Here is a 26949-nt window from a genome sequence, read left to right as displayed (position 1 = left end):
TTTTCTTTCAAGTGAGTGTGAAGGGAATCAGGTTCAATTAATAGTGGATTGACTCTCCCAGAATATCTTAGTTTGTTTGAAATAATTCCTTTAAATTGGGGGACTCGAATGTTTACAGGGCCCAGCTAGCCACCTATAATAGGAGTGAAGTGAACCTGCTGTGGGCATGGAAGCTTTCCTCCCTCATCTAAAAGCCAAACCAGGTGGCCTGGTATTGCCAGAGCTGATTTTACAAGAGAAGCTGAAAATATAGATTATTGTGGTGGAATGTCCCAATTTTCAAATGTGGGTAATTAATTTTTGAAAATATACACCTGGATGTAGATCCATCTTTTGAGAGCCAAACAGTCTCATCTCCAGGCCCACACATTCCCTGGGCCATCTGCTGGTGACCTTTGGCTTAAATGTGTAGGGAATCAAAATATTTTTGTCTGTTTGGTTTTTTTTGCTGAACACTGTGCCCCCAGATGCAATTTCTCTTCTGTGTTCAGTTTAAGAAGCATTGAGCTCTGGGCTTCCCCTGACACTGACTTGAATGCTGGTCTATAGTAGGTTCACAGTCCTTCCACAGCCTCAAGACACTTTCCTTTATTTATTTTAAGGTCATTATCAAGAACAGGCCTTTGAATTCTTAAGCACAGGGCCTTAGGCTGACTTCTGAAATAAACATCACCTCATACCTAATATCCCACATCCTTTCACGTTGCATTTGTTCTCCCTGGCTGTCACTCAGAGTAATTTCTAGCAGGTCTGAGTGGTCACTTTGATACCCAATTTGAGCATAAATTCCTACTTGACAGTGGCTTGGTTTTGCTTTTATTACAGTTCCGAGGCAAGCATAGATCCAAATCCCGTATAGGTATGGACCATGTGATAGGCCTCAGTTGTGACCAAAAATGCGAGCTTGTACAAAAGGAGCTGGAAGACATGAAGGACGAGATCAGGCACATGAGAGCAAATGCCGAACGAGACCTGCAGCATCATGAGGTATACCATTTTCTCTATGGCTGGTCCTTCCTGGGCTCCCCACTTCCACCTCATCGAGAAGGACCGAGAATATGATCATATAATTGTTATTTTGAAAGAAGCATCAGTAGGAGAAGACAAATTAAACCCGACTTTTGAGAACCCTGGGTGGCGCAGTGGTTTGGCGCCTGCCTTTGTCCCAGGGCGCGATTCTGGAGACTTGGGATCGAATCCCATGTCGGGCTCCCGGTGCATGGAGCCTGCTTTGCTTATGTCTCTGCCTCTCTCTCTCTCTCTCTCTCTCTCTGTGACTATCATAAATTAAAAAAAAAAAAAAAAAAAACCCGACTTTTAAGGAACTTCCCAGATGCTGGAAGAGACAACAAATTATAAACCGTTTTTCTTTTTTAGATGTATTTATTTTGGAGACAGGGAGAGTGAGCATGAACAGGAGGGGCAGAGGGAGAGGGAGAGAGAATCTCAAGCAGACTCTGACATGGGCTCCAACCTTGAGGTCATGACCTGACCAAGGGTTGGATGCTTAACTGATTGTGCCACCCAGGTGCCCTTTAACTTTTTTAAATGGAAAATTTCAAAAATACACACATGTAGAGAGGCTAGCACAATGGACCCCTATGCACGCAACAGCCATGTGCAACAGTGATCAACATATGGCCACCCTTATTTCTTCTGTATCCCTACCAAATTCTCCCTCATGATGGGGCCACTGGGCTATTAGGAAGTGATACCTCAACATATCATTTATACATATTTCCATATATGTCTCTAAGATATGAATTCTTCAAAAAAATAACCATAATAAACAGAAATGCCCTTAAAAATGTATAGTAATTCCTTAATCACATAAGTAATTTAGGATTTAAGTCAATGGGTTAGATGAAAAATCCTTTAAATCATTTTCTGTGTTGGTTATGCATGACCATGGTCCAGGTCTTGTTGGAGACCAACATGGTCAGTTTTCCTCCAGAGAGCAAATATCACTGTTAGTTCAGTTGCCCATGGGATATAGTTGTTGGCTTGCATTAGAGAGCAATATTGAATGAAAAACAGGTATTTCTGTTCTATTTATAAATTTTTCTATTTCTAAACGTGGGCACAGTGACTCACACTCATTGCAGTAGATTCATGTCTTTATTGATGGAATCATCTGTACCACATAAACCTAACCTCCCTCCATTTCTTCCTTGACTCATGCCCCCCCCTTTCTTTTTTTTTTTGTTTGATAAATCCTTTTTAAATTTTTATTTATTTTTATTTTTTTATTGGAGTTCAATTTGCCAACAGATAGCATAACACCCAGTGCTCATCCCATCAAGTGCCCCCCTCAGGTGCCCATCACCCAGTCACCCCTCCCCCCACCCACCTCCCTTTCCACCATCCCTTGTTCATTTCCCAGAGTTAGGAGTCTCTCATGTTCTGTCTCCCTCTCTGATATTTCCCACTCATTTTCTCTCCTTTCCCCTTTATTCCCTTTCACTATTTTTTATATTCCCCAAATGAATGAGACCATATAATGTTTGTCCTTCTCTGATTGACTTATTTCACTCAGCATGATACCCTCCAGTTCCATCCATGTCGAAGCAAATGGTGGGTATTTGTCATTTCTAATGGCTGAGTAATATTCCATTGTATACATAAACCACATCTTCTTTATCCATTCATCTTTCGATGGACACCAAGGCTCCTTCCACAGTTTGGCTATTGTGGACATTGCTGCTATAAACATTGGGGTGCAGGTGTCCTGGCGTTTCACTGCATCTGTATCTTTGGCCCCCCCTCTTTCCCAACATACATTGTTGAATTACAACATGTTAACGTGAGCTAGAGTGGCCAAAGAAGACTTTTTGAGGAGGTGGGTTATAGCATGGTATAGGGTTTTGCATGGTCTTGAAGAAGATGAGGAATAAAGCAAAGTACCAGAAAAGAAAGGGACCCCAGATAAGGTGAATGACATGAGCAAGGAAGTAGAGGTGGGAATGAACGTGGTAAGTCTTGAGACGTTGAAGGGGCTGGTGTGTTTGGGGGGCTTTTTGAGGAAATAGGGCCAAGGAGGGCTGTGAGACCTTTAGAGCCAGGCAAGGGAGTTTATCTTTGATGCCTTAGGACGTAGAACTTCAATGAAGATGGCTGAGCAGGAGAGTGAGTGTTGAAAGTGGCATTTGGGGGGTTGAGGTTCTGGCACGTGAAGACAGTGGGGAGAGCAGGGCTCCTTCCAGTGAAGGAAGATGCTTTTGTTTCTTGATGCCCAGGGACAAAGCTGGAACTAAGATGATTTGCTCTACAGCTATGGATACCTTTTCTTTCTTTCTTTCTTTCTCTTTGGACCTCTAATATAATTTTTTTTTAATATTTCACTTATAAGTGATCCCTGGGTGGTGCAGCGGTTTGGCGCCTGCCTTTGGCCCAGGGTGTGATCCCGGAGACCCAGGATCGAATCCCACGTCGGGCTCCCGGTGCATGGAGCCTGCTTCTCCCTCTGCCTATGTCTCTGCCTCTCTCTCTCTCTCTCTCTCTCTCTCTCTCTCTCTGTGTGACTATCATAAAAAAAAAAAAATAAATAAATAAATAAACAGTCCAAATTGGCTTTAAAAAAAAATATTTCACTTATAAGTTCATCACCCTCCATGTTACGGATACCTTTTCATTTTATTCTTTCAAATAATGTGTATGCATGTGTTTGCGTTTTCTTATTTAAAGACAGTCTCTATGTTGTACCAAATTCAAATGTACAGGTAAGCTAAAGGAGCATTTATATACATCCACAATCTACCTAGAGGTAATTAATGTTGACTTTTGTGTTTATCTCCTAGAGTTTAGATTATTTTTTCGGCATATATGAATGTCTTTATAAAAAGTATTACATTATTTTGTAAATTGTATTTTGCATTTACAGTCTTTCCGTGTGAATATGTATATATTCATTTATAGCATCTTTTTTCAAATTACTGTAATATATGTTAAGTGTTGGTCTCCCTAGTGATCCGCCTCTCTAGATGTGACTGTGGCTAATGTTTTGGTGTATACCTTTCCAGATATTTTTTATATCCTATCCTATCCTATCCTATCCTATCACATTACATTAATGATATAATTTTTAGTGGATAAATAATATTTCAGGCATGGAAATAGATCTGTACAGAGATACTTTAGGCCCTGATTTTGTTCACCTCCTTTTTGTGGATATCCCCCTTTTTTTGAGGCCTGCTTTTGAAAAATCTATTTATTTGAGAGGGAGAGAACGCACAAGAGGTGTGGAGAGTCAGAGGGAGAGGGAGAAGCAGACTTCCCACTGAGCAGGGAGCCCCACACGGACTCAATCCCAGGACCCTGAGGTCATGACCTGAGCCGAAGGTAGATGTTCTACTGACTGAGCCACCCAGGCACCTGAGACCTGCTTTTTAATAATAACATTCATGTAGTCAAATTTGTATCTTATGGATACATTTCTAAGGCCAAGAAGAAACATTTTGTATTAGGGCACAAAGAGGCCTGAGAACTTAGGTTTCCTTAGAGGGAGATATCCTTGAAGATTTTTGGAAACTGTACTTTCTTTGTGCTTACTCCTTCAGGCTATCATTGAGGAAGCTGAAATCCGATGGACTGAAGTTCAGAGAGCAGTGCATGAGTTTAAAAAAGATATTCTCAAAACCATATCCAAGAAGAAAGGGAGTATTTTGGCCACTCAGAAAGTGATGAAGTACATTGAGGACATGAACCGCCGGAGGGTGAGTTGGCAGGAGGCTGGAGCTTAGATGGGAGAATAGATTCACAGAATGAAGACATAAAAATGACCCATGTGCAGTAGTCACCCTCCATTTGGTCCACCAAAAATGTCCACATGTGCAGATTTATTGCATCCCCCAAATTGTATGTCTTAAAAAAGTGCAAGCTTATCAAGGCTAAAATCAATCAGGCTGGATGAATATTAGTAGTATCTCAGACCGATTTTTAAAATTTATTTATTTATTTATTTGAGGGAGAGCATGAGCAGGGAGAGGGACATAGGGAGAAGCAGACTCCCGCTGAGTGGGGAGCCCTATGCGATGTGGGGCTCAATCCCAGGACCTCGGGATCACGACCTGAGCCGAAGGCAGACACTTAACCCATTGAGCCACCTCAGACTGATTTTTTTTTCTTTTTTATCGTTGCTATTTGTTTCAAGATCTGATATATTTTCTAGAGAAAAGCGATATAGATCTTTCTAGTCAGGTGACTACATGGAGGAGGACAGGTAAATTCCAATCTCTTCAAATTCCATTATTACAACGAGACATAAAATGCTCCTAAACTTCCAAAGATTTTGTAGCATGTCAAGCTTTGGATCCTGGACATAGGTAGAACTACTAACCCTAGCCTGTTATAAGTGATAAAAATTATATAAACTACCAAGAGAATAAAAGACCAAAGAATCATAAGATCATTTTGTCAGGAATGGCCCCATATCCAAATTATATATCCAAATGATCTCGAATTTAAAAATAATAGAAGATTTGCAGGAGCAGACCCAGTTAACTTCTGCTTCTTGGTCACGAGTGAAGTGTTACTGCTTGGGTAAATGTAAAAAGACCTAAAAATAAGTGACTGAATGTTAGAGGACTTAAGATTTGGGGTGTAGCCCCAGACTTTTCAACTTTTCAAACCAACAGAGAAGACGAAGAGAAGTGGATTAAAATTTACTTGTATTTTTTTAGGATAATATGAAGGATAAATTACGTTTGAAAAATGTTTCTCTCAAAGTACAGAGGAAAAAGATGCTTTTACAATTGAGGCAGGTATGTGTCTCGCTCTTTCTTTCTTTCTTTTCTTTCTTTCTTTCTTTCTTTCTTTCTTTTTTTTTAAGGTTACTGTTGAAGGTAGAACAATGCATTCCCAAAGATGTTGATGTCCTAATCCTTGGAATCTGAATCTGTTACCTCACATTGCGAAAGGATTTTGCAAGGGTAATTAAGTTAAGGATCTTGAGATGATCTTCAAATAATCTCCCCTTGACTCTAAGGGAGATTATCTTGGATTATCTGAGTGGGTCCAATATCATCCCAAAAGCCCTTGTAGGAGGGAGGAAGGAGGGAGAGTTGGGATCCTGGAACAGAGATCAGAGTGATGAACTTCTAAGGTACAGGAAGGGGTCATGAACAAAAGAGCGTGGGCAGCCTCTAGAAGCTGGGAAAGGCAAGGAGACAGATTCTCTTCTAGGGCCTCCAGAAGGAACGCAGCTCTGCCAACACCTTAATTTTAGCCCCAAGAACTATTTTGGACTTCTGACTTCATGAGCCATAAGATAATAGATTTTTGTTTTCAGCTACTGAGTTTGTGGTAATTTGTCACAGCAGTGAAAGGAAACTCACACAGTTACGGTGCCGGCAAATCTGTAGATATAGTTGGCTTGTATTTAAAAGACCCTTGTGAGACAGAACATGAGAGACTCCTAACTCTGGGAAACGAACTAGGGGGTGGAAGGGGAGGTGGGCAGGGGGTGGGGGTGACCGGGTGATGGGCACTGAGGGGGGCACTTGATGGGATGCACACTGGGTGTTATTCTATATGTTGGCAAATTGAACACCAATAAAAAATAAATTTATATTAAAAAAATAAATAAATAAAAGACCCTTGTGATGTACTTATTGACGTTTTTTGGTGAGCCTGGCCTGGGTGGCACAGTTATAGGGTGCTTTGGTTGCCTTTGCAGCAGACTAAAGGCTCCTGAAGAAAGGTAGTAAGGCAGACTCGGCACAGGGCCTCTCAAATGTGATTACATGGCTCATCCTCTCCTAGCTCCAATTTTTTTCATTAACTTGAATATGGGCACTGATGTCTTGTATATTAGAGGTTGGCAACTGACAGTGACACAGAGTTGTGCAGGAGAATTAATGTGTCTGGAATTACTGCCTGATTGACTTGGGATCCCAAAACGCGACAAGCTGGGACAGCTGTAACATCATGGAGTAACTGAGGACAAAGTAAGCTTCTCTATTTCAATCTACCAGGACATCTGCACAGGTGCCAGATGGCTTAACCGTAGGGTACCTGATAAAGTCAGCTCAGCTGGAAGTGATGCTACGGCCTGGGTTGCACCCCGAGAACCACAGTGCCCCACCAAGAAAAGGCTGGGCTTATTGTCTTGTTCTGAGCAGCCCTACCTGGAGTGCTGTGTCTCAGTGAGAGCTGCATTCTTGCAAGAATTGGTAACTTAGAGCTCACACAGGCGAGGGAGCTGGAGAGCAAGGGGAACAGAGAGCCTGTCAGATGACCTGGGGCTGAGGGACCCAAGAAGACTCAGGAGGGCCCTGGGCAGCTATGGAGAGAAGAAAATGCACTGCCTTGGAGGTCCCCAGCAGGAGCAAAGGCTGGAGGGACGGTGTCCCCTGTCATTGAAGGAGATTTGAAATAATGAGGTTTGTGTAAGAAAGGAGAGAGGAGCTGCCTCCACAGAGAGAGTTCCTGGTACTCCAGGCTTTGTGCAAGCTCAGGCATCATGAGGAGGGGATTTAAGTGTGAGAGAGGGAGGAGATGGATGACTTTTAGCCCGAAAGCCAGTGCCACACAGAGCTGACACCGAGGTGGTCCTGTCCTCAGGAGCTCACATACTAGTGGCGCATGGGGATGGTGGGAAAAGGCAGGATGTGGAACTGCTATCCAGACGCAACAACAGCAGGGACCACAGAGCTGCAGCAGGGGTTCTCCTGATGTGGAAGATGGATTAGGAGTGTTTGAGCTGGAGGATGGGTCATCACTGGGGCCTAAGGAAATTGGTGTGTTGGTTTAGGGGAAAGGGAAAAAGCCTCCTTAGAGGTATTGTGTGGGTAGAGTGTGGGGGTGAGGAACAATTCCTGGGTTCAGCTGTTGCCTACCACCAGTGTAAGATGGCCTGGCCTGGTGCAGCAGAGAAGGTAGGCCAGGTTGCGGAGGGAACCCAATACACTGATACAACTACAGTACAGAAGTGTCATGTGATCACAGGATGGGAATTTATGGGCTGCTGGTCCTGGCCTTTCCAGGGTAAAAACAACTTTTATACAGTCTCCTTCTTTCATAGCCCTGTTTAGACACTACCTCTTGTGGGAAGTCTTCTCTGACTGAGCCTCCCATTCTTCTCTGGCCTGGCTGAGCGGCTTCCGTGTGCCCTCTGCCCCTCTTACTACACCACACTGCAACCTGTCTGAACCCTGGGTGAATATGTGCTCCTTGAGGCCGGGGACTATTGTATTTATTCAGATTTCTATCCCAGGGTCCTGCGCCAAGCAGATCCCAGTCCATGTTTGTTGAATGACTGACTAAATGATGACCAACTTTCAGAATCTCATCCAGAACTACAAGGTAGGAGTCAGATTCAGAAGTCACAGCCTCACGTTATTTCTTTCTTCTTTCTGAGCTGTAGAAGGAAGAGGTAGGCGAGGCCCTCCATGATGTTGATTTTCAGCAGCTGAAGATCGAGAATGCTCAGTTTTTAGAGACAATTGAAGCAAAGAATCAAGAACTGATCCAGCTAAAGCTGGCATCTGGAAACACCCTGCAGGTCCTCAATGCATACAAAGTAAGATCTTCCCTGATGGCCGGGTCCCTGAGGCCTTTCACACTTACCATTCCAGCCACAGCAAGGTTCCTGTGCACCATTGCACTTCTACATAAGGGCTTGGGAGTCCCTCAGTTTATCATTGCTCCCTGATTTCTCTTGACAGAGCCATTCTCCTCAGATACCCTGAATGTTCTCACACCCGTTCTTGTGCAATGCAACCACCCAGAGAGCTTTTGTTTTTTTAAAAAAATATACAGGGCAGCCCGGGTGGCCCAGCGGTTTAGCGCTGCCTTCAGCCCAGTGTGATCCTGGAGTCCTGGGATCGAGTCCTGTGTCGGGCTCCCTGCATGGAGCCTGCTTCTCCCTCTGCCTGTGTCTCTGCTCTCTCTCTCTCTCTCTCTGTCTCTCATAAATAAATAAAATCTTTAAAAAATAAAATAAATAAAAAATAAGAAAATATACAAACACCTGACCAGTTGAATTAGGAGGTGAAAGCCATGCATCTATTTCTCTTAATGCCCCCAATGATTTTTATGCACAGTGAGTTTTGAGAACTAACCACATTCAGGATCCTGTTTAATTTAGGCCTGGAATAAGCACTTCCCTGCTTACAACCCTCCAGAAGAAAACTTTCTTAGCTAAAAATCAGGAAACTAACATATAATTCCTTATCTGCCCAGAACCATTTTGGGAGTGAAAGAGATACTACTAATAATGAAGTGGGAACGATAGCCTGAATGTCCAGCTACCCTGCTAGCAATTGTCTGAAGCAGTAGTCAACTACTGTGGGCCGGTGTATCCTGCCCACCCACGTGGCCTGTGAGCTAAGAATGGTTTTTACAGAAGGATATTTGTAACTGACTACATAGAGAATGCTACCTTTGAAACCCATTAAGCAAAATTGGTTTCTTCCCTGGAAATTCCATTCTTCTTAATAGACCTATATTCCAAAATGTACTTAATGATTATATTTTGAATTTCATCAATAAAACATTTGTGGAAATTTGTTTTTTCTTTTGTTAATATAAGCAATTACATAATATGCTCAATTTTGCCTCTTGGCCAGCAAAGCCTAAATATTTGCTATCTGGCCTTTTACAGAGCAAGGTGGTTGACCTCTGGCCTAGTGCCTGCTTGACAATGGTGGCTATAAGCTTAGGTAACTCACAGGTGGTCTTCATTTGGCCAATACAGTGTCATTTTAAAATATAAATTTGTAAACAAGTAAATAAATAAAATATAAATTTGCAAGTGTTTAAATTAGACTATGTTTGTCGAACATTTTCCTCTTAAAATTAAAAACATGAGGCCCAAAGAGAGTAATTGCCAGCTTCAAGCAACAAGTTTGTGCAGGGCTGGAGCACCTAGTCCAGTGTGTGTCCTACCTAACCCAACTGCCTCTCCCTGGCTTAAAGCATGTAGACAACATTATGCTGGCATTTTGAAACTTGTGTCATCCGTCTGCAACAGATCATCCACTTTGATCTTATCTCATCAGTAGTGAGCTTATCTGATCACTGTCATTTCAAGATGAAGCCAATCCATGTGACTCCTGAGCCCTCGTTGGCTAGAGAGCTGGGTGGTACGTGGCTACATCACATTGGATCTTGATGGTATTCTGTGGAATCAACTTAAGTAGCACAGGGCCTGTCTGGCCTTGTGTAGAAAAGTCAGGGGTTTGGAGTGGAACTACTGGTTTATAAAATGAAACTGCCAAGTCCAGGGTCTGAGGTCTCTAGGACAGGTCTAAACGCAGAGGATCCATTGTTTGCGATACCCAGGCAACAGCAACACAGGCCACAGTGGGTGAAATGGGAGCTCTTCCAGTTAGAATTATAGGGGCCATCATGTCTGTAGGCCTGTTTCAAATAATAGTAAGTAGATGGGGGAGCTTGGGAGGAGATGCCCACAGGAGTCCTATGGTGGACACAGTGATGGGTTGAGGGAGAAGCAGGCTCATTTCTTCTGTGTCTCAGTTCTTAGATCTCCTGGGGGAAGGTGGAACAGCTGTTGAGTTCTGGAGTCAGGCCTCACTTGGGTTTGAATGGGGATTCCACTAGGGACCATGGGTACAGTACTTCACCTCTTAGAGGTAGGCTTTTGTGACTCATCACCAGGATAGAGCTCTGGCTGGTGTGTGCTACATACCTAGCAAGTGCTCAGCCAGTATTGTCAAATGAACTGCTATCAATTGAGGTGTGTGTTTAGGGGATGGGAAGGTGGCAGGAGGGACCACTTTCATATAAATACCAAACACCCAAGTATAAGACCTTGTAAAAGCATGCAGAATAATTCTTACCGATGTGTTCTTTTCAGCAGTACATATACGGACTGACTTACCAAACATACCCAGGAGCTGTTGCATGCCAGGCTCCAGGCTAAGTGCTGAGGGTATAGGTGTGAAGGAGACAGACAGGGTCTCTTCTGTGAGTTTGGTGCATGAGCTTCAGCCTGAGGGGCACCTTTTCTCTGACTTCATGCCATCAAGCCCTGCCCGGTAGAGTCTGGTAGAACACAAGCATGTGATGACAGCTGTGATGTGTCATTCCTGACTGTAAACCAGCAATCCCCCTGTGGTAGGTAGAATTCCAAAATGTCCCCCAAGACTCCCTACCCCTTGGCGTATATATCCAGTGCAATCTCCAAGGCTTTGGGGTATGATGAGTTCTATGATTCAGTTCTGTTCTATGATTATGTAATATGATATACCACAGTTGACCTTAAGATAGAGAGATTATTGGATGGTCCTGAGCCAATCATATGAGCCTTTGAAGGCAGAGAGTTCTGTCTAGAAGAAGAAGTCAGGGATTTGAAGCACGGAGGGAATTGTCTGGGTGAGAAGTTCTTCACCACTGGCTTGAAGATAGAAGAACCTCAAAATGCTGAGGGCTATGCTCACAGCTAGAAAGAAACAGATGGCAGTCTTACAAGTTCAAGGAAATGTGTTCTGCCATCAGTCTGTGAGCTTGGAAGAGGACCTCAGATCCAGATGAGAGCCAGCCCTGGCCAACATCTCGACTTCACCCCAGGGGACCCTACCTGGGCGGAGAATCCAGCCTCACCATGCCTGGACTTCTGACCTATGGAAACTGAGATAATAAATGGGTGTTGCTTCATGCCACAGAATTTGTGGTGATTTGTTAACACAGCAAGAGAAAGCTATAAAGTGCCCTTTCGGAAAAGCTAAAGTGGCCCATGTCCTGCTCAGAATCACAAATAGCTCTCCTCACATGTTTTTGAGGGCCCTGCCCAGTGGAGCCAGTGATGGCCTAGCAGTAGCCTTTGCAGTTCCATTCTTTCCTGCCCTGTCTCTGCATGGTGGGGGTAATGCCTTCCCTCCACTCTCTCTTCCTCCCCCACTGACTTTCTGGTTTGCGGTGGAGTCCTGCGCTGCCTCCCCTTCCCCTAGCACACCTCCCCTCAGTCTGGTGTCTCCCCCATGGGGCTTTCCTAAGCAGAGTGATGTCGTGCAGGATGTGGAGCAGGAAATGAGCCTTAGGGGAGGGAGGATTGGCAAGAAGGGGAATGGGGGGTAGGGGGCGTAGTGCCCTAAGGTCCCCAGGCAGCTGGCTCTAGGCTTTTCTGCAAGGTCTAAGATTTGATACCCTGGATGTATTGCGCCAGCACCCACCTCTCCCAGGCTTTTCCTTAGCTTGGCACATTCTCCCTGCCCTCTCACCTAGACAGCCTTTCAGCCTCTACTTGGCTGCCTTTCAGCTTTCTTTCCCATATGCTTTCCCCCAGGGAAACCTCAACCACTGTGCTCATATTCTTAGCACCGGCACAGCTGCAGTTTTACATTGCTTCTTGCATCTCTGTCAAGGCTGTGAACCGGCCGCAGGCTGGCAGGGCTGCGGTGTGGCTGTAGTGCTGCTCAGCGTTCTCAGAGTTCGTTGAGCCATCCCCCCCCTGGAGTCGCTGGCTTCTGTCACTTGGATTACTCTTCAGCCCAGCACAGTACCTCTCAACTCCTCCAAGCTGACCCTTCTCTGCAGCAAAGGGGACAAATTGGAGAAGCAAGGGCTTGTGGGGAGCTGGTGAAGAACAGTATCGAGTGATGCAAGGGGAGGCTGCAGGGCAGTTTGTGTAGGAGGCCTCCAGTGCCAGTGGGCCCGCCTGAACAAGTATTGGAGACGATGGTGGAGCCTGTGGGCCCCGGAGTCAGATCGCCTGGGTGCAGACCCTGGCTGACCTCTTATCTCTATGACCTTGGGCAAGTTGTTTTACCCTCCGTAGAGTCAGTTCTTTTTTTTCTTTTTTTCTTTTTTTAAGATTTGTTTATTTATTCATGAGAGACACACAGAGAGAGAGTGAGTGAGAAGCAGAGACACAGGCAGAGGGAGAAGCAGGAGCCTGACATGGGACTCGATTTGGAGTCTCCAGGATCACGCCCTGGACTGCAGGTGGCACTAAACCACTGCGCCACTGGGGCTGCCCTGGAGAGTCAGTTCTTTTACCTCTAAAGTGGGATGCAGCATCACCTAGCTCATGGGGAGTGTTTCTCTTCATCTAGCTTGTATGAGTGTTCTCCACACGTCAGGTGCTGTGGTCAGCTCTTTACCACAATTATCCCCCTTAAGTCTCTCCACAGCCCTGTGAGGTGACCAGCCCAAGTTTAGAGAGATTCTGGGACTTGCCTAAAGTTTCTTTTAGTAAGTAGTGGGGCAGGATTTGGGTCCTGGTGCATCTAGCCACCCGGCAGGTTTTTATCTCCCCTACCATGTAGGCACCAGAATGCTGAATACCTGAGCAGCTGTGAGAAGGGCAGGCCCAAGTTCCTAGTTGGTCTTAATAAAGAGCTGTCATCCTGCTTAATAAAGAGCTGACTATCCTTCCTGTAGTGCGGAGTGATCATCTTTGCTCAAGACTTGCTGTGTTGTTATATTTCAGAGCAAGCTATACCAAGCAATGGAAATGTCTGTCAATCTGGACAAGGAGATCTTGCTGAGAAATGAGTTACTTGAAAAAATTGAAAGAGAAACCCTACAAGTAGAGGAGGTAGGAGAGGGTAAAGTGTGTCACTTCTGGTGTTTGCTTCTGTCTATAAAGGTTTGAGCCAATGTACACCAAGATCCAAGCCACCTTGGTTTTTGTCTAGAAAAGTATAGACCATAAAAGTCAAAACAGCTCTGGGCCTTTGAAAGAGGAAATGGCACCTTGAGACTCATAGTCCAGTAGAGTTACATTTTACTGCTAGGTTAGGGTCTAGAATCAGAAATCACGTAGAAATGAAATCATCTAGAAATCACGTAGGGTCCAAATAACCCTTCAGAATTCTTTCAGTGACCTGTAAAGTACCATACTCAAAGTGTCATGTATATAATATCACACACAAAAATCTATAATGCATCTAATTGGTATGAGAGGTACATATGCCAAAATACAGCATTCTATGTAAAGGAGAGAGTTCTTTAAATGTGTAATTTTCATTCAGTACAGTGGCTGGTGGGATAACAGACCTTCAGCCTCTGTCCTGAGCCCTCTCTGGGGCCTGTGGTCACTGTGAACAGATGTGTGGCATTATCTGAGCTCCTTACATCTACATTGTGATTTAGTGCTCTCACTACTTTGCTGAACATGTACAGTTGAGTTTTAGCAAGTTAAGTTGTACAAAGGATGTGACTCAGAGGACTTTTTTTGGAAAGATGGGGGAAAGAGCATAAGCTTTGATGTTGCCAGGTTCTAGCTTTGAATAAGTCTTTTAGTTAGGCCTCAGTTTCTGCATCTATGAAATACGTGTCACAGGCCTTGTGCTGATCCATTAGGACCAGAATAGCGATGCTTTGTCAGCCTCCCAAACCATTAGTATAGTTATTAGTGGTCTTGTTTTGAATGGGCCTAAGTGTCCCCAGCAGTATGCGTGGCTCCAGACCTGTCCACAATAACTGAAAAGCCACAGGATGACTTCATCTTCAGTTTTGTCATGCATTCACATCATATCCTTGATGGAGAGCCAACACCTGCAAAACAAACAAACAAAAAAACAAAAAAAAGGTCTCAGTAGAGTGGCCAGTAACAAAGTTAAAGCAAAAGTCTGTGTGCTTTCTCCATGTAGGATTTCTGTGGTATTTGGGTAGATATTTATTAAATTACAAGTGAAGCATGACAGTAGTTTTTAAAAGCCTGGTATTCACTGCTTAGTATATTTTAGGTTTCTTGTGGACTTTTTAAATAGCTCTGTTGGGTTATAATTCACATACCATGTTATTCACCCATTTAAAGTGCACATTTTCATGGTTTATAATATATTCACAGAGTGGTGTAGCCACCCATAAGAAATTCTTGTCTGTTCCCCACGTCACCTCACTCCCACCCTCCAGCCCAGTGACCACTAATCCACTCTCAGTCTCTGATTTTGCCTGTTCTGGACATTTCATTTAAAAGGGACCATACAGTACAATGACGATCACTTTTGTGACTGGCTTAACAATATTTTCAAGATTCATGTTGTAGTATGTGTTAGCACTTTGTTTCTTTTCATGGCTGAGGAATATTTCCTTGTATGGATGTACCACATTTTATCCATTCATCAGTCAAGAGGTTGTTTCCCATGGGTTGTTTTTGGCTGTTATGAATAATGCTGCTATGAACCTTCACGTACAAGTTTTTGTGTGAACGTCTGTTTTCTTTTCTCTTGAACATACAGCTAAAAGTGGAATTGTGGGTTGTATATGGTGATGCTATGTTTAACATTTAGAGAAACTGCAGAACTGTTTTTTTTTAAAGTGGCTGCACAATTTTACATTCCCACCAATATTTGAGGGTCCTGATTTCTGTACATCTTCACCAACACTTGTTATTTTCAGTTTTTGTTCATTTGTCTTTTAATGGCTGTTCTAGAGGGTGTGAAGTGATACCTCACTGTGGTTTAGATTTGAATTTACCTAATGACTAATGACATTGAGCATCCCTTCATTTGCTTTTTGGCCATGTGTGGTTTTTTTTTTTTTTTTTTTTTTTTTTTTTTTTTTTTGAGAAATGTCTATTCAAACCCTTAGCCCCTAAATTTTTAATTATTTGTCTTTGTAAGAATTCTTTTTGTATTCTGGATTAAAATACCTTGTCAGATATGTGACTTGCAAATATTTTCTCCCATTCTGTGGGTTTCCTTCTCACTTTCTTAAAGGTACTGTTTACTGGTGAGCTTCAGTCCATCTATTTTTTTCTTTTGCACTTGAGCTTTTGGTGTTGTATCTAAGAAATCATCACAATATCATGAAGATTCAGTCCTATGTCCTCTGTTTGAGCTTTATAGATCTTACATTTAGGATTATGATGCATTTTGAGTTAATCTTGTAAATTCTGTGAGGAAGGGGTCCAAAAGCTGAGAGAAGAAAGGAGATGAAGCCTGGGGTTTTGTTTTGTTTTAAGTAGGCTCTACTCTCAGTGTGGAGCCCAATGCAGGGCTTGAACTCATGGCCCTGAGATCAAGACCTGAGTGGAGATCAAGAGATCAAGAGTTGGACACTCAATGGACTGAGCCACCCAGGTGCCCCAGAGATGAAGTATGTTCACAAAGTTTGTTGTATTAGCCTTCCTCTTTACCATTGCATGGTTCTCTCCATTTCTTCCTCTGGATTCAAGTTATCATCTGATGTTATATCCTTACTTAGATATGGCTTTGTTTCACCCTGCCTTCTTTTAATTGTTATTGTCAAATATGTTTTTATATGTCACAGATCCACAGTAGAATTATATATGTGTTGCTTTATGAATTACTTTTTAAATCAATTAAGAGAAGGAGAATATGCAATTTTACTGTCCCTTATAATTATTTACATAATTACCTTTACTTGTGCTATTTGTTTTCTTCACATGGGTTTAAGTCACTTTCTAGTGTCACTTGTTTTCAGTCTGAAGAACTTCCTGTAGTACTAGCTTGTAAGGCAGGTCTGATAGCAATGAATTCCTTCAGTGTGTGTTTATCTGGGAATGTCTTCACTCTTTATTAAAAAAATAAAGTTTATTTTATAATTGTTTTAGAAAATGGTGTAGAGTACAGAGTTCCCAAATAATCTCACACCCAATTTTCCCCATAATTAACATCTTACAGTGGAATATTTATTAAAATTGAAAAACCAATATTATTAATTGGCCTTATTATTAATATTTATAATTAATATTATTCATATAGCCTTGGTTTTTACCTGAGGTCCTTTTCCAGGATCTCATCCAGGATAATGCATTACATTCAATGTCACATCTCCTTAGGTTTCTCTTGGCTGTGACAGTTTCTCAAGCTTTACTTGTTGATGACCTTGATAGTTTTGTAAAGTGGTCAAGTATTTTGTAGAATGTTCTTCTATTAGGATTTGCCTTCTGTCTTTCCTGTGTTTAGATTGAGGTTAAATGGTATTCGGGAGGATGATCACAGAAGTGAAGTGCCATGTTCATCATATCATATCAAGGAAGCGTACTTTCAACATGACTTACTACTGGTGATATTAACCTTGATCACCTGCCTGATGTAATATTATAAGGGTTTCTCTGCTGTACAGTTACCTTTCCTCCAATTTTCAGACTCCGCTCTTTGGAAGGATGTTACTATATGCAGCTCACACTTAAGAAGTGGAGAGTTGGGGCAGCCCCAGTGGCTCAGTGGTTTAGCGCCATCTTCAGCCCAGGGCGTGATCCTGGAGATGCGGGATTGAATCCCACATTGGGCTCCCTGCATGGAGCCTGCTTCTCCCTCTGCCTGTGTCTCTGCCTCTCTCTCTGTGTCTCTCATGAATAAATAAATAAAATCTTAAAAAAAAAAAAGAAGTGGAGAGTTATGAATTGTATGGAATTCTTCTGTCTGGGACATTTGTGTATTCTCCATTTATTTTTTAAATAATTTATTTATAGCAGTATCAATTCATAGGCATTAGCTTTATTATATGTGCTGTTGAAGTGAGCATGGATATTTTATATGTTGCATTAAAATCGAATATTATTTGTTTCATTACTCATATTGTTTCACCTTAGGCATTGGGAGGTTTTTCAGTTGGCTTCTGTGTCCCTTTGACATATCTCATTTGTGTATGTGTGTGTGTGTTTAACACTTTCTTTTCTGGCACTAGAAAATGCTTGAGACTCATCTCATGTATTTCCTGCTCCAGCCCTAGAATTAGCCATTTCTCCAAGCAGTCTTGATTCCTTTTATTTGAGAATAGCATTAGAAACCAAGATCTGAGTATGCTCATTGTTTGCTTTCATTTTTGAAAGATAATTTTACTAGATATTGAGATTCTTAATCACTTAATTCACAGTTTCACTTAATTCACTTTTAACTTTTAAAAATAATCTGACAGTGTTTTCTTTCCATTCAACCCTTAGAATGTCATCCCACTGCCTTCTGGCCTCCATTGTTTCTGATGAGAAATCACCTGTTGTTCTTGTTTGGTTTCACCTGAATGTGATGAATTGTGTTTTCTCATTGCTTTCTATATATATATATTTTTAATTTTTATTTTTCCACTGAAGATGGAGCTCTTTACTTTTTAATAATAAATTTATTTATTTATTTTTTTTAAAAAGATTTTATTTATTCATAGACACACAGAGAGAGAGAGGCAGAGACACAGGCAGAGGGAGAAGCAGGCTCCACGCAGGGAGCCCGATGTGGGACTCGATCCTGGGTCTCCAGGATCACACCCCAGGCTGCAGGCAGTGCCAAACCGCTGCGCCACCGGGGCTGCCCTAATAAATTTATTTTTTATTGGTGTTCAATTTGCCAACATACAGAATAACACCCAGTGCTCATCCCGTCAAGTGCCCCCCTCAGTGCCCGCCAACCAGTCACCCCCACCCCCCACCCTCCTCCCCTTCCACCACCCCTAGTTTGTTTCCCAGAGTTAGGAGTCTTCCATGTTCTGTCTCCCTTTCTGATATTTCCTACCCATTTCTTCTCCCTTCCCCTCTATTCCCTTTCACTATTATTTATATTCCCCAAATGTGTGAGACCATATAATGTTTGTCCTTCTCCGATTGACTTATTTCACTCAGCATAATACCCTCCAGTTCCATCCACGTCGAAGCAAATGGTGGGTATTTGTTGTTTCTAATGGCTGAGTAATATTCCATTGTATACATAAACCACATCTTCTTTATCCATTCATCTTTCGATGGACACCGAGGCTCCTTCCACAGTTTGGCTATTGTGGATATTGCTGCTAGAAACATTGGGGTGCAGGTGTCCCGGCGTTTCATTGCATCTGTATCTTTGGGGTAAATCCCCAACAGTGCAATTGCTGGGTCGTAGGGCAGGTCTATTTTTAACTCTTTGAGGAACCTCCACACAGTTTTCCAGAGTGGCTGCACCAGTTCACATTCCCACCAACAGTGTAAGAGGGTTCCCTTTTCTCTGCGTCCTCTTCAACATTTGTGGTTTCCTGCCTTGTTAATTTTCCCCATTCTCACTGGTGTGAGGTGGTATCTCATTGTGGTTTTGATTTGTATTTCCCTGATGGCAAGTGATGCAGAGCATTTCCTCATGTGCTTGTTGGCCATGTCTGTCTTCCTCTGTGAGATTTCTGTTCATGTCTATTGCCCATTTCATGATTGGATTGTTTTGTTTCTTTGCTGTTGAGTTTAATAAATTCTTTATAGATCTTGGAAACTAGCCCTTTATATGATATGTCATTTGCAAATATCTTCTCCCATTCTGTAGGTTGTCTTTTAGTTTTGTTGACTGTATCCTTTGCTGTGCAAAAGCTTCTTATCTTGCTGAAGTCCCAATAGTTCATTTTTGCTTTCGTTTCTTTTGCCTTCGTGGATGTATCTTGCAAGAAGTTACTGTGGCCAAGTTCAAAAAGGGTGTTGCCTGTGTTCTCCTCTAGGATTTTGATGGAATCTTGTCTCATATTTAGATCTTTCATCCATTTTGACTTTATCTTTGTGTATGGTGCAAGAGAGTGGTCTAGTTTCATTCTTCTGCATGTGGATGTCCAATTTTCCCAGCACCATTTACTGAAGAGACTGTCTTTATTCCAGTGGATAGTGTTTCCTCCTTTATCGAATATTAGTTGACCATAAAGTTGAGGGTCCACTTCTGGATTCTCTATTCTGTTCCATTGATCTATGTGTCTGTTTTTGTGCCAGAACCACACTGTCTTGATGACCACAGCTTTGATCAAAACTCTTCAGAGTGTAGGGATAGAGGGAACATTCCTCAAATCTTAAAAGCCATCTACAAAAAGCCCACAGCAAATATCATTCTCAATGGGGAAGCACTGGGAGCCTTTCCCCTAAGATCAGAAACAAGACAGGGATGTCCACTTTCACTACTGCTATTCAACATAGTACTAGAAGTCCTAGCCTCAGCAATCAGACAACAAAAAGGCATTAAAGGCATTCAAATTGGCAAAGAAGTCAAACTCTCCCTCTTCGCCGATGACATGATACTCTACATAGAAAACCCAAAGCCTCCATCCCAAGATTGCTAGAACTCATTCAGCAATTTGGTAGCGTGGCAGGATACAAAATCAATGCCCAGAAATCAGTGGCATTTCTATACACTAACAATGAGATTGAAGAAAGAGAAATTAAGGAGTCAATCCCATTTATAATTGCACCCAAAAGCATAAATACCTAGGAATAAACCTAACCAAAGAGGTAAAGGATCTATACCCTAAAAACTGTAGAACAGTTCTGAAAGAAATTGAGGAAGACACAAAGAGATGGAAAAATATTCCATGCTCATGGATTGGCAGAATTAATATTGTGAAAATGTCAATGTTACCCAGGTCAATTTACACATTTAATGCAATCCCTATCAAAATACCATGGACTTTCTTCAGAGAGTTAGAACAAATTATTTTAAGATTTGGGTGGAATCAGAAAAGACCCCGAATAGCCAGGGGAATTTTATTTTATTTATTTATTTATTTAAAAACATTTTTATTTATTCATGATAGACATAGAGAGAGAGAGAAGCAGAGACACAAGCAGAGGGAGAAGCAGGCTCCATGCAGGGAGCCCGATGCGGGACTCGATCCCGGGTCTCCAGGATCACACAGCCAGGGGAATTTTAAAAAAGAAAACCATAGCTGGGGGCATCACAATGCCAGATTTCAGGTTGTACTATATATATATTTTAAATGTTTTTATATATATTTAAAAAAATATATATATATATTTGCCTGTCATTCAACATTTTGGGTATGATGTGTCTGGGTGTGGATTTATTTCCAGTTTCCTACCCAGAGTTTGTTAAGTTTCTTGGATGTGTGGCTTAATATCTTAAATTAAAAAATAATTTCATCAGATTTTGGCAGTTTTCAGCCATTATTTCCTTGAATATTTTTTCCTTTCTCTTTTTCTCCTGTTAATTCTATTACATGAATGTTGGTACACATAGTGGTGTTTCACATTTCTCTGAGACTGAATTTTCCTTCTTTTTCCTCTGTGTTTTCCATATTGCATGATCTCTATCAATCTACCTTCAAGTTTACTAATTTTTTATTCTGCTGGCTCAAATCTGTGATCTCCTCCCATAATTTTTCATTTCAGTTATTTATATTGAAAATATTCTAAATTTTCCATTAAAAATTTCTCTTTATAGATATTTTCTATTTGAGGAAACATTATCATCATATGTTTCTTTAATTCTTTAAAAATGGTCACCTTGTTTCTTTGAACATATTTATAATAACTGCTTTGAAGACCTTGTCTGCTAAGTCCCCCATCTGGACTCCCTCAAAGGTAGTTTATGTTGCCTTCTTTTTTTCCAGTGTGGATCACACTTTCCTGTTGCTTTGCCTATTTTATATTTTTTGTTGTAAACTAGACATTTTAGATATTATAACAATGCTGGATACTAATCCCACCTATCTCTTGCTTATTTGGTGTTTTGGCTGGAATCATTTAGTAAAACCTGTTCATCTAGCTGTTGGTAGCCTCTGGTGTTGCCTTAGAGGGGGCAGCCTTGATTATGGATACAGTCCCTGGCAACCAGGAATGATTGGTGTTTCTGCTGAGTTCTCTTTGAGTCTTCCCTTCACTTCCAGCTGAGCTTCTGGCTGGCCTGCTTCTATTGTTATCATACCCAGCTGTTAACCTCCATTAATTACTAGCTGATTGCTCTGTTGCTTTCAACAACATTAACTGCCACACATTCTGATCTAGTCAAAGTCAGGCCTGTTTATAGGGACTTTTTTGGCAATTTATGAGATTTGCTCCAATCCCAAGAAGTCTCTTAGTGATCTCTTTCTCTGGTTCTGTTGAACATCTAGCTGGTCTACTGTTTTGCTTATTGCTACTAATATCATGGAACTTCCAGCGACCTCGTAATTGCTCATCCCAAAGATCTCCATTGTTTTCCACAAAGTACTTAAGCATGAACTCCCCACACTTTGTTCCAAATAAAGTCAGTCTTTCCAGGCAGCATTCTAGAGCTATTTTATAGCCTTTCCCCTTGAGTAAAACTTCTGTACTGCTACACTGGATCTGAGGGTGGGAACAGTGGCCCATCTGTCTTGTAACAGCCCTGTTCTACAAGTGGATGCTGGGTAAGGATTGTAATTCCTGGTCAAAAGCACATCCCTCATAGCTGTAGAACTTCTTTTTTTTTCTTTAAGATTTTATTTATTTGAGAGAGAACAAGCATGAGTTGGGGATAGGGGCAGAAAGAGAGGGAGAAACAGATGCCCTGCTAAGCAGAAAATGGGATGTGAGGCTCAATCCCAGGACACTGAGATCATGACCTGAGCGGAAGGCAGATGCTTAATGGACTGAACCACCCAGGCACCCTTGTAGAACTTTTTTTTAAAAAAGATTTTTATTTATTCATCTCTCTCTCTCTCTCTCTCTCTCACACACACACACACACATAGGCAGAGACACAGGCAGAGGGAGAAGCAGGCTCCACGCAGGGAGCCTGACATGGGACTCGATCCAGGGTCTCCAGGATCAGGCCCTGGGCTGAAGGTGGTGCTAAACCGCTGAGCCACCTGGGCTGCCCCTTATTTTTAATGCCTTTTAACGCCAAGGTTCTTGCTCCTTCGTTATATTTTCTTAAGTATTCTTTAATCATTATCCTCACAGGGGTGTCCACTGATAGTTCCAGGTCAATGTTAGACCTCCCTATGCTAGACACAGCAGATATTCACTGAATGCTTCTTGACGAGTTTTTATTGCATTCTGACAAGTTAATTAAAAAATAATTGTTTTGGTTTTCGTCAAAGTGAATTAAAGTAGTGCTTCAAACTAGAAGGTGCAAACCAGTCACCTGGGGATCTTATTAAAAGGCAGATTTTTTTTTATCTTTTCTTTTTTCTTTTTTTTATAAATTTACTTTTTATTGGTGTTCAATTTGCCAACATATAGAATAATACCCAGTGCTCATCCCGTCAAGTGCCCACCTCAGTGCCCATCACCAGTCACCCCACCCCCCGCCCACCTCCCCTTCCACCACCCCTAGTTTGTTTCCCAGAGTTAGGAGTCTTTCATGTTCTGTCTCCCTTTCTGATATTTCCACTCATTATTTTCTCCTTTCCCCTTTATTCCCTTTCACTATTTTTTATATTCCTAAAAGGCAGATTCTGATTGGATAGGCCCAAGAGTCTTCATTTTCACCAGTTCCCAAGTGATGCCAATATCATAGACTTATACTTTGTGAAGCAAGGAATGAAAAGATGGTGCTAGGCTAGGAAGGTTCAACATCATAAGAATGTTAGCTCTGTTTAAGTTGAGATGTGAAATCATGGTATTCCAATTAAAATACCAAGTAGATTTTTAAAAAGGATTTAAATAAATTGACTCAAAATTCTTTTGGAAAAATATCCCCCAAATTCTTAAGTAGATGAGTGGACTAGCCCTACCAGATACTGAAACATGATATGAAGTTACAGTATTTAAAACAAGCTTGTGAATAGACTGGAAGATCAGAGAGAAAAAATAGAAGTCCTATGATGAGCCCTAACACAGATCACATAGATGTCATGTATATGATCAAATATCTGATAAAGTTTTGTTATTGATGCAGTTTATGGTAAAGGCATTGCAGTGAGGCACAACCAGATTATTCAATAAATCATTTGGGATGAGTAGGTGGCCATTTAGGAAAAAACAAAGTTGGAGCTATGTGTGTTATGGTGAAATTAATCCAGATGTGTCAGAGATTTAAATGTAAATGATAAAACCATTAAAGTCCTAAACTTAATAGTGGGAACATTTTTATTATAACCTCAGAGTGGGGAGAACTTTTGAAGATTACATACATACATACATGCTCATGGATGGGCTTCTCAACCTAGACGTCACTGACATTTTGGGTCAGAAAATTCCTTGTTGTAGGGGACTGTCCTATGCCCTGTAGTGTGTTTAGTGGCATCCCTGACCTCTACCTACTAGGTGCCAGTAGCACTCTCCTAGTTGTGACAACCAAGAATGTCTCCAGACATTGCCAAATGTTTCCTAGGAGCACAGTTGCCTCCCCCACACCTGTTGGTTGAGAACTATGGTCTTAGAACAGGCAATTTCACTTTCAGTAGTTCATCCTACTGATGTACTTGCATATTTACAGTATAACCTATACCCAGAAGATTAGTAATCACAGCACTGTTTATTGTAATAGCAGGAGATTGAGGAACTGAGTGACTGTGAGGACTTGTTATGTTACAATGGAAAATGGAATACAGTGGAAATGAATACAATGGAAAATGATGCAGCTGTTAAAAAGAATGAGTAGTTTTTTTATGTGTTGATGTAGAAGGATCTTCAGTATTTATTGAGTGAAAAAGAGTTGGAAGTGTAAAAGTGAATAGCATTGGCTACTCTGTGCAAAAAAGATAAATATACATTTATATGAATGTAGATCTCTAGAAGAATATGCAATACCTAAAAATAGTGCATGCTTCTGGGAAGAACTGTGTGGCTGAGGACAAGGTGGGCTGGGAGATCGTCCTGTATACTTTTATACCATTTGAATGGAATGTATTGCCTATTCAAAACAGTTAAAATAAAACAGAGGTGGCTGGGTGGCTCAGTGAGTTAAGCTTCTCACTCTTGGTTTCAGCTCAGGTCGTGATCTCAGAGTCATGAGATCAAGCCCTGCATCAGGCTCTGCACTCAGCATGGAGTCTGCTTGAGATTCTCCCTCTCTCTCTGCCCCTCCTGCTCATACACTCTCTCTCTAAAATAAATAAAACTTGGGGCAGCCCGGGTGGCTCAGTGGTATAGCACTGCCTTTGGCCCCAGGCATGATCCTGGAGACCCGAGATCGAGTCCCACATCAGGCTCCCTACATGGAGCCTGCTTCTCCTTCTGCCTATGTCTCTACCTCTCTCTCTCTCTCTCTCTCTCTCTCTCTCTCTCTCCTCTCTGTGTATTTTCACGAATAAATAAAATCTTAAAAAAATAAAATAAACCTTTAAAGAATAATAAAGGACATTGTCAATTCAAAAAATCCACTCAATTAAAAGAAAGACAAATTAATTTTACAGTATGATAATTTTAAATATAAAATTTAAAAAGACAGAGATTTCTCAAAAAGTTGAATAATGATTGATCCAGCAATTCTACTTCTGGATACATATCCCATATAATTGAAGGCATGAACTTGAAAGGATGTTTGTACACCCATGTTCATAGCAGTACTATTTCATGATAGCCAAGGGGTAGAAGCAACCCAAGTGTCCATTGGCAAGGTAAATGGAGAAGCAATGTAGTGTATACATATGTATGTATGTAGTATATACATTAATTTAGCCTTAAATAGGAAGGAAATTCTGCATATAACACAGATAAGCACTGAAGACATACTGAGTGAAATAAGTCACAAAAGGACAAGTATTCTATGATTCCACTTATATGAGGTACTTGAGGAGTCAAATTCATAGAGATGGAAAGTAGACTGGCGGTTGCCAGGGCCTAGGGGAAGTGGTCCTGAGGCATCAGTACTTCATGAGTTCAGGGGTTTAATTTGGGAAGATGAAGAAAGTTCTGGAGATGGATGATGGTGAAGCTTGTACAACAGTGTGAATGTACTGAATGCTGCAGAACTGCACACTTTAAAATGGTTAAAATGGGAAACTTTATGTTATGTGTATTTTACAAAAAGATAGGAAAGTGAGTTGAGTCCGATCAAATCAAAATGTACATAAGTACATAGTTTTCCCCCAGAGAACCCACCAAACCTAAGAAATCACAATAAGGAAAGCATATTCTTTAAGGAAGGAAGAAAGGGAGGGAAGGAGGGAGGGAGGGAGGGAGGGAGGAAGGAAGGAAGGAAGGAAGGAAGGAAGGAAAACTTAGACTGCACTTACTGTTTCTGAACTGGATGAAAACATCACCATTTGTAAAAAAAAATAATCAGAATCTTTGAAAATTTTAACATTATTTTGAGAACTGCATTGAAACTGGAGAGAGATGGGTCAGGGCCAGTAAGTCCAGTAAGCCAGGACCACCAGGGATCCCTGGTTTAATATGTCCTTCCCAACCCAGGACCGGGCCAAGGCTGAGGCTTTGAACAAGAAGCTCCGCAAGCAGCTGGCTGAGTTCCGCTCGCCACAGGTGATGTTATATGTGCGGGAGAACATCTTAAATGGGGACCTGGAGAAGACCATCAAGATGTGGGAAAGGAAAGTGGAGATAGCAGAGGTAAGTCTCAGAGAACCCCCAAGATAGGCTATCTTTTCTGTCCTTCACGTTTTTGTCCAGAGTTATATTTTTCAAGCCAAGAATATGGGTGTTGGGATATGTAATGTCTGTGAGAAATCTCAGCAGTTTCTTCAGGGAAATATAGAGGAAAATGAAAGATGCCCTCCCTTCCTTTCTTTCCTTTTTTTTTTTTTTTTAAGTTCCCTTTTCAATATTAGGGACAGTGTCTTTTCAGGTGATTGGGAAGACACTCAGTAGTCATAGTATGTTTTTAGTTGCTTGTTTTCTTAATGAATTCTGGAAATTTCTGAATTCCTTCCCCCACCATTGGTAATTTAGTGATTGCTACTTTATACATGGAGAAGCCAATATTCTTTAAAAATGAGATAATAATGGATTTTTAATACCACTCAGAACCCGATTCCATGCATTTACATAGTTGCCATGTGTCTTTCATTTTTTATAATCCCGCAGCCTTTCTGTATGATATGGTGTGCTCAGAGCACCCTAGCCCCTTGTGAGCACAGAAAGGAAACGGGAAATGTGCAAATGGTCAGAAAAAAAGCACTAGGTCTGCCACAGGCCTGGTTGCATACTGAGGACACTTGAGACACACGAATAGCTCAGAAACCCAGGCAGGTCACTCTGGAAGCCTGGCATTTCACATCTAGACCCAGGTTCGTTTTCCCACAGTACTTTCTCTGCTTGGTGGCAGGGAGTGAATTAGGATCCAAACTTAGGCCCGTCAGATTTGGAGCTGAGAAATAGCACAGCAGGAACCTAACAACCACTCACTTCACTGAACAGAAACAAGCTCTTTGGAAGAATCTTCCAGCCTGGCACTGGCCATACAGACTCCTCTGCATCAT

At 41.7% G+C, this 26949-nt stretch overlaps 1 protein-coding gene across 12 annotated transcripts in view; it reads left to right on the top strand.

Moving 5' to 3' along the window:
* The window catches only part of CFAP263 (cilia and flagella associated protein 263), a 40184-nt gene that overhangs the window by 1589 nt on the left and 11646 nt on the right, over positions 1-26949 (top strand). For 4 of the 12 annotated variants that reach the window (XM_072826890.1, XM_072826893.1, XM_072826889.1 and 1 more), the window contains exons 3-8: positions 826-987; positions 4557-4712; positions 5679-5759; positions 8363-8518; positions 13391-13498; positions 25925-26080. In XM_072826890.1, the coding sequence (XP_072682991.1) occupies positions 826-987; positions 4557-4712; positions 5679-5759; positions 8363-8518; positions 13391-13498; positions 25925-26080 (819 nt within the window). Of the gene's footprint in view, positions 1-825; positions 988-4556; positions 4713-5678; positions 5760-8362; positions 8966-9180; positions 9761-13390; positions 13499-15874; positions 17256-25924; positions 26081-26949 lie in introns of those variants that run through there. The other 8 variants (XM_072826900.1, XM_072826895.1, XM_072826894.1 and 5 more) reach the window with 8 other exon arrangements.

The sequence above is a fragment of the Canis lupus genome, chromosome 5, assembly GCF_048164855.1.
Source record: "Canis lupus baileyi chromosome 5, mCanLup2.hap1, whole genome shotgun sequence".
NCBI classification, from domain to species: Eukaryota; Metazoa; Chordata; class Mammalia; order Carnivora; family Canidae; genus Canis; species Canis lupus.
This window is presented reverse-complemented; position numbering and strand designations above follow the sequence as displayed.